This window comes from Pseudorasbora parva, chromosome 2 (assembly GCF_024679245.1).
Source record: "Pseudorasbora parva isolate DD20220531a chromosome 2, ASM2467924v1, whole genome shotgun sequence".
Classification (NCBI taxonomy): Eukaryota; Metazoa; Chordata; class Actinopteri; order Cypriniformes; family Gobionidae; genus Pseudorasbora; species Pseudorasbora parva.
Window position 1 is genome coordinate 25,910,899 of NC_090173.1, and position 8,076 is coordinate 25,918,974.

The window sequence follows — 8,076 nt, forward strand, 5'->3', positions numbered from 1 at the left end:
GTTTGATCAACTGTTGTTTGTCGTCAAACATTTCAAACAATTTCTCCCTCTCTTGAAAGATTTGCACACGTCTCTGTTTCCTCAGTGCCATCGCAAGCCCCTACTGGCAACTCCTAACCACATGAGAGACCTTAGCTTTAAGAAATTTGATAACTTGCTTTTATACTTTAGTTTGAAAGTAGGAGTAAATTTCATGATTTCTCAGCACTTAAGACTAAAATAGCACTCTGAGAAGCTTGATAAATACGGGCCAGGTTTACAAGAATTGCTGAACAATATACACAGATGAGCCAAAAACAGATTGGTCACAGGTGATGCAAATATCTTTGATCATCTAACAAGGCCACATGTTAAGGTTTGGGTAGGTTAGATGTTAAGCAAACAATCAGTTCTCATAATCAATCAGTTCTTGTAATCAACGTGTTGGATGCAGGAGAAAGGAGCAGGAATAAAAATGGCCAAACTGCAAGGCGACTGGGTCAGAGTATCTCTGAAACTGGCAAGGCTTGTGTGTTGGACACTCAAAGCTCATTGATGCAACAAAAGCTTTCCAGTCTGGTCTGAGCCAACAGGTCTACTGTGACACAATTCACAAAATTGTAATGATCCCTTGGAGCTTGGAGTTGTGGAAGTAGTTTGGTCTGATGAGTCCTGTTTTCTTTTACATCACCTCGACAGCTATGTATGTGTGGTTTACCTGTGGAAGGGATGGCAGCAGGGATGCACTATTATGAGGTCAAGTTAGTTAAGGGAGTGTGATGATCTGAGCAATGCGCTGCTTCCGGGAATACCCTGGGTCCATTGAATCCCACCTGGTCCCACATCCAGCTATTCTCGTTTAATTAGCTAGTCAGACTGGTAACCTGACAGTTGTGGGTTTGATTCTCAGTACTGGCAGGAAATGACTGAAATGCCCATGAGCAAGGCACCAAAAAAGCTGTCCACTTCTCCCGAGTGTGTGTTCACTAACTACTCCTAAGTTGAATGGGTGATGAAGACAAAATCCAAGTAGGCTGTGGGCTACCATAGTCATGTTATGTCACATACTCATAGTAAAGTCATGCCACTTTCACTACCTAAACATTGTTGCAAATTGACAAAAAAAAAAAAAATGACAACGGTGTTACCTGGTGGAATTAGCATCTTTCAGCAGGATAATCCACAGATTTTACTCCAGCTAAGGTCAAATTTGATCCCCAGCAGCATCACCTTCCAACCTACAGGATTTGAAGGATATTCTGCTAACAGCTTGGTGCCAGATACCACAGGACACCTTCAAGGGACTTGTGGTGTCCATGACTCAGTGCTGGTTTGGCAGCATGCAAAGGACCAACAGCATATTAGGTAGGTGTTCATAATGTTTTAGCTCATCTGTGTATATTGCTATAATAATACTATATCACAAATGTATACAATACGGTAATGTTCTCAGGTCAGAGGGTGAGACCATATGTCAACTTAAAAACAAGCTTTCTAATTCAGAAAGAGTGAACAATAATCTAAAACAGTCTCATTTTGTTAGTGCAGGATTTTAAGTGGACTGGAACGGTGATTTCCTAAATATTAACTGTACAATGCCTCTGCACTGAAAGTTGTTAATGGTGTTCATGTGATGTTCAAAAGGTGTACAGGATTTTAAAGGAAACTAGGCCTGAAACTGAGAATGTGTAACTCATCTTAAGGCATCTGAAAGGTAAACTTATGGAAAAATTGTTTATAAAAGAATATAGATATAATATAAAACATTTCATGCACGTAGACATATCTTTTTTAAATTATTGAGTTTGGAGCTGTATGTTAATCGGTGGAAACAAATGACAATGTGGCAATACATTTTCTTGTGTTTAGACAGACAGACTGACCGTTTCCTTGACATTGCAATTATGTCAATTAATTTATCATTCGGATTTCCTCCAAAACAACTCTTTGATCATCCACATCCATCTCCCAGGACCTTACTGAGAGCTTCATATGTGTGGTGCATCGCTACCAAGCCAAAATGAGTAATTAGCATATGTCATAACCAGATTTTCATGCAGACCAAATCGTTGTTTGTTTTGCTATGGAGACCTATTTTGCACAGAAGGCAGGTGAAAACATATTTTGTTTATTAACAAATACATAAATGGAGTGGATGAAGAGAAATTACATGAAAATTGAGTTCATATAATAAATTAAGGTTGATAAATAGTCAATATTAAACAATTTAATCCAGGACAATATAAATATAATTAATGTAATCCTTATATGATACATGTCTGGTCTGCTTATCCAAGGAATTGCTGTTGGGTTTTTTACAGATTAGGGATGCTAGAATTAATTTTTAAACATTTATTAAATACATTCCTTGATACATACCATTCACCTTTAGACATACAAATAAGATATAAAATCTTCAGTGGACAGATGCAAAGATTGTTTTAATACTGTTTCACTATCTTACTCTTCTTTCGCTCTCTGCTCTTTTACAGCCCGTGAAGCCATCAGTCTGAAATAGAGAGCAGGCCATAGAGTACGCAGATAGATGGCTGCAGTAGGCAGCGGCCCAGCCAATATGATGTCTTTCTGTTTGTGACAGACAGCTTTCAGAACAGCACGTGCCACGTCCACTGGATCCCAACCCTTTGCTGTGGTTTTGTCCATTACTTCCGACCCAAAATAATAAAATTGATATTCATTTTGATACATAAATATTCCAAAACATTTGTACCCCACACTTAAGAGTTTGGTTGACAAGAACAGCATTTTCTCACCTCCATATTGAGAACCGTCCCCTGTGACTGCATTGATGGACAGGTTTGTTCTGATGTAACCTGGGCTGATGACAGACACCTGCAGGCCTAACCTGTCCACCTCTGCCCTCAAACAGTCGAAGTAGGCTTGCGTTGCATGCTTCGATGCAGCATCTAAGAGAAAATATTTAAGCAAACCAGATCAATTGTAGCACTAAGGGTTTCTGTGAGTTTTCTGTGTTAATTGTATTAACACATTTTTTTTTTAATTCATTAAAAAAAAGCTTGAATTGTTCTGCACCCAACCACTAGAATATGGAAATGTTTTCCATTACCTTCTGGTAGTGGTACTCTGGGTTTGGGCCAAATTCTGAGCTCAAAGCCCTCCCCACGGACAGCATGCCAAATACGCATTTAAATCTACTCTCCATTGTAAGTGCGAACTCATAAAACCCATTCATAAAGAAAAATATTTAAATCCCCTCATCTGTGTATGAAAATGTAATGAAGTTGAGATGTTCTGAGGGTCCCTCACCTACTCCTCATGAGGTGTAATCAGAAACAATGAAACCGTTGACTTTGTTCATCTCTGTGATAATTAAGCCATTTTGGGGGATGAGCTTGTTCTAACACCTATCTTAGAGTGGAATCTGAGTCGAGACAGACATGGTCATTTCCTACTTCAGAATTTTTGGTGTATGTATACTCACATGCAGATCTGTATGGTATTGAGATCTTTCCCTGCACACTGCTGATGACAACAATATGTCCACTGCCTCTATCGACCATTGAAGGCAGAATAGCTGGACAGGACGAAAAAAACAACAACAATGATATTTATATGATATATTATTTAATTAATTACATTTGATAATGTGATAAAGACAATGTCATGTATAATGTATACTGAATTATATATAATTTATCTTAATACTGTATATTATTTTAAATTATATATAATTTTTACATTAATGTACACGAATCAGGCACAATATTATGACTAAATATTCTGGAAAACAGCCCTGACCCATCGAGGCATGTACTCCACTAGACCTGAAGGTGTGCTGTGGTATCTGGCACCAAGATGTTAGCACTAGATCCTTTAACACAACTTCAGCTCTGCAGCATATTTCGATTAATTATGACATATGTAATTTGGACCCAAATGTGGGGCGCAGAGCTTAAGTGTTACCTCTTATAAGTTGTGAAGTGGGCCTCCATGGATCTGACTTGTTTGTTCAACAGATGCTCAATTGGACTGACATGGGAAATTTGAAGGCCAAGTCAACACCTCAAACTTCTTGTTGTGTTCCTCATTCCTGAACCATTTTTGCTTTGTGGCAGAGTGAATTATCCTGTAGAAAGAGACCACAGCCACCAAGGAATACTGTTTCCATGAAAGGTTGACATGGTCTGCAGCAATACTTGATAGGTGGTACGTGTTAAAGTAACATCCACATGGATGGCAGGACCCAAGGTTTCCCAGCAGAACATTGTCTCTGCCGGCTTGCCTTTTTCGCATAGTGCATCCTGGTGCCATGTGTTCCCCAGGTAAGTGATGCGCACACACCTGGTCATTGACATAATATAAAAGAAAACGTGATTCATCAGACAAGGCCACTTTTTTTCCCCCATTGCTCCGTGGTCCAGTTCTGATGCTCACGTGCCCACTGTTGCCGCTTTTGTCGGAGGATGGGTCAGCATGGGCACCCCAACTAGTCTGCAACTATGCAGATCCATATGCAAAAAAATGCGATACACTGTACATTCTTTCTCACTGTGACACCAGCATTAACTTCTTGAGCAATCTGAGCTACAGTAGTCTTCTGTTTGATCACACAGATGAGTCTTCGCTCAGCCCGTGCATCAAGGAGCCTTGGCCACCCATGACCCTGTCGCCGGTTCACCACTGTTCCTTCCTCTGACCACTTTTGATAGATACTGACCACTGCAGACCGGGAACAGCCCACAAGAGCTCCAGTTTTGGAGATGCTCTGACCCAGTCATCTATCCATCACAATTTGGCCCTTGTCAAACTTGCTCAAATCCTTATGCTTGCCAATTGTGTCTGCTTTTAACACATCAACTTTGAGAACAAAATGTCCACTTGCTGCCAAATATATCCCACCCACTAACATGTGCAGTGATCAAATAAATTATGTTCTTTTGGACTTTCAATTTAAAAAAAAATCTTGAAAACATTGTTTTCAACATTGATAATAATTAAAAATGTATCTTGAGCATCAAATCAGTATATTTCAAATGACTGCTGTAAATGCAGCTTTGCTATCACAGGAATAAATTACCCTTTAAGATATTAATTTTGATCAAATAAATGCAGTCTTGGTGAGCATAAGATACTTTTTTTGAATTCTTTCCAACCCCAAACTTTAAACTATGTAATCATTTCACTGATCTCTTTCATTGACTCCTATTCACTCACCTTGTGTAAGGGCAACAGGACCAAAGTAGTTGGTCTCCATGACATCTCGCTGAACTGAGACGTGGGTGTCCAGGATGTTGCCACGGTAACTAATGCCTGCATTGTTGATGAGGACATCAACGTGACCGTGGCACTTCAAAATCTCCTTGGCGGCGCTGGACACCAAAGATGTGCTGGAGAGGTCAAAGGTGACAGTGCAGGGAGCACAAGTCTGAAAAAGAATAATAAATAAACCTAGTCACACTTACATTTAGTTGTGTATATAAATTACACCTTATATTCCCTGAATTCACTGTATAAGCATCATCACATTTTTAAATAGTCTTAAAAGATAACAACTTTGACTGAACTGTTAATAAAAAGAGTAAGAGATTTGATTGAAGGTTTTCACCTGTATTTTTCCATTGTTTTTATTTCTCAGCTCCTCAACGACCTCCTGCAGTCTCTTCTGGTCTCTTCCGCAAAGGATCAGTCTGGCCCCTGCTGCGTGGAAGACCCGTGCACACTCTAAGTGGGTGAATAGACAGATTAAGATATTAAACAATGACGTAATGTATAGTCAAATGGCATTGATAAGACATTATGATACGCATTATAAGAGAGTTTATGTAAAGGTATGTAACCTTTGCCCAGGCCTGAGCTGGCTCCAGTGATCACCACCACTTTATCTTGTAGATTCTGCTTGTGTCTTAATCTCTGGATCACTTTCAGCAAAATCAGCAGCCCGACAGTCCCAGCAGCCAGTGGCCCAACACCTAAACCTAAAACACGCTCCATGTGTCTGTACACATATGCATATGTTAATTTACATTTATAAAAATGTAACTCAACTCAACACAGCATCTTTATCTAGAAGTAACATGGCAGCATACTGCTGCGAAAGCCACCATCCTTCAGGTAAATGTGGATATACCTTTACATGCTATTTACATGGGAGACAGAACTGTAAACTAAACAATATTTGAGAGAAAAACAGCATTCATTTATTGTAGAAGTTATTAAAATAGCCTATTGTATTATTATTTAATAGGCTATTTTATAACTCGCATATTTTGATCTCACATTAAAAGACTACATGGAATTGTTGCAATTAAACAATAATTTCTTATTGCAGTAAATTAATTAGTGAAGGCAAAACCTTAAAAGTATTAAACAGCAATTTTAATGTTCTAAATATATGAACATTGATCTGAATGGCAGTTTGCAGTCCGCTGTGGGGGATATTTAGCCCCACCATAGGCCGAGTCAAAACAAATATTGGCTCATTTTGGATTTCATGAGAGCTACACATTCCAAAAAAGGTGGGACGGGTAGCAATAAAAGGTCGGAAAAGTTTAATGTACATATAAGGAACAGCTGGAGGATCAATTTGCAACTTATTAGGTCAATTGTCAACATGATTGGGTATAAAAAGAGCCTCTCAGAGAGGCAGTGTTTCTCAGAAGTCAAGATGGGCAGAGGATCACCAAATCCCCCAATGCTGTGGCAAAAAATAGTGGAGCAATATCAGAAAGGAGTTTCTCAAAGAAAAATTGCAAAAAGTTTGAAGTTATCATCGTCTACAGTGCATAATATCATCCAAAGATTCAGAGAATCTGGAATAATCTCTGTGCATAAGGGTCAAGGCCGGAAAACCATACTGGATGCCAGTGATCTTCGAGCCCTTAGACGGCACTGCATCACATACAGGAATGCTGCTGTAATAGAAATAACAACATGTTGCCGGCTTAAACCTTATAGGTCAAAAAAGAAGCCACATCTAAGCATGATCCAGAAGCGCAGGCGTTTCTCTGGGCCCATGCTCATTTAAAATGGACTGTGGCAGACAAATCAAAATTTGAAGTTCTTTTTGGAAAAATGGGATGCCATGTCATCCAGACTAAAGAGGACAAGGACAACCCAAGCTGTTATTAGCACTCAGTTCAGAAGCCTGCATTTCTGTGGTATGGCAGTCCAGAACTTTCACCCATAAAAAACATTTGGCGCATCATAAAGAGGAAGATGAGACAAGACCTAAGACAGTTGAGCAACTAGAAGCCTGTATTAGACAATTAAGAATGGGACAACATTCCTATTCCTATACTTAAACAACTTGTCTCCTCAGACGTTTGCACACTGTTATAAAAAGTAGAGGGGATGCCACACTGTGGTAAATATGGCGTTGTCCCAAGTTTTTTGAGATGTGTTGATGCCATGAAATTTAATATCAACTTATTTTCCCCTTAAAATTATAAATTTTCTCAGTTTAAACATTTTATATGTCATCTATGTTGTATTATGAATAAAATATATAAATGTGAAACTTCATTGCATTCTGTTTTTATTCACAATTTGTACAGTGTCCCAACATTTTTGGAATCGGGTTTCTGTCAGGGTTTTCAGCGGTAGTGTTTTAATGACTGATTTAATGTAAAACAACAACAACAACAACAACAACAACAACAAAAAGAAGCGGTAGTCTCTTCAAAAATACAGAGCCATATTTCCAATGATGTGGGTGGTAGTAGAACAGTTAACTAATCCACAACAACTATCCTGACTTGTAGTAAATCACGTAAGTTAAACGTTTATTGCATTTGCATTATGCACTGAAAACATACAAACCATACTTATTTGTTTCTAACGTCTCAGTATATTTCATAATCATCTCAAAAGGCTGTTGTAAATCCATGCAATGTTTTGTAAATATATGAAATAAACCAGCAGGGATAATGACATTACATACCGAAAGAGAAATCCCATATGATTGAATGGAGAACCCGGAACTCAACATCACGTGATTTGGTATTTGCTAGAAAGGGGCGGGGCCATAACGCCCTCTACCGAATCCAGTTTCAAAATTGTTTAAAAATTAAAAGTTTAAAATTGAAACATATATAATAATAATAATATAAAAAATAT

At 38.5% G+C, this 8,076-nt stretch overlaps 1 protein-coding gene across 1 annotated transcript; it reads right to left on the minus strand.

Annotated features, from left to right (window-relative positions):
• Positions 1-2,091: 2,091 nt before the first annotated feature.
• Positions 2,092-7,958, minus strand: dhrs7b (dehydrogenase/reductase (SDR family) member 7B). The gene is made up of 7 exons (XM_067428887.1): positions 7,901-7,958; positions 5,799-5,956; positions 5,567-5,682; positions 5,176-5,386; positions 3,443-3,535; positions 2,754-2,906; positions 2,092-2,645 (listed from the first exon to the last, which is right to left on the minus strand). The coding sequence occupies exons 1-7, from the start codon at positions 7,915-7,917 to the stop codon at positions 2,440-2,442; spliced, it is 954 nt and encodes a 317-aa protein (XP_067284988.1). The 5' UTR covers positions 7,918-7,958; the 3' UTR covers positions 2,092-2,439.
• Between the last annotated feature and the right edge of the window lie 118 nt (positions 7,959-8,076).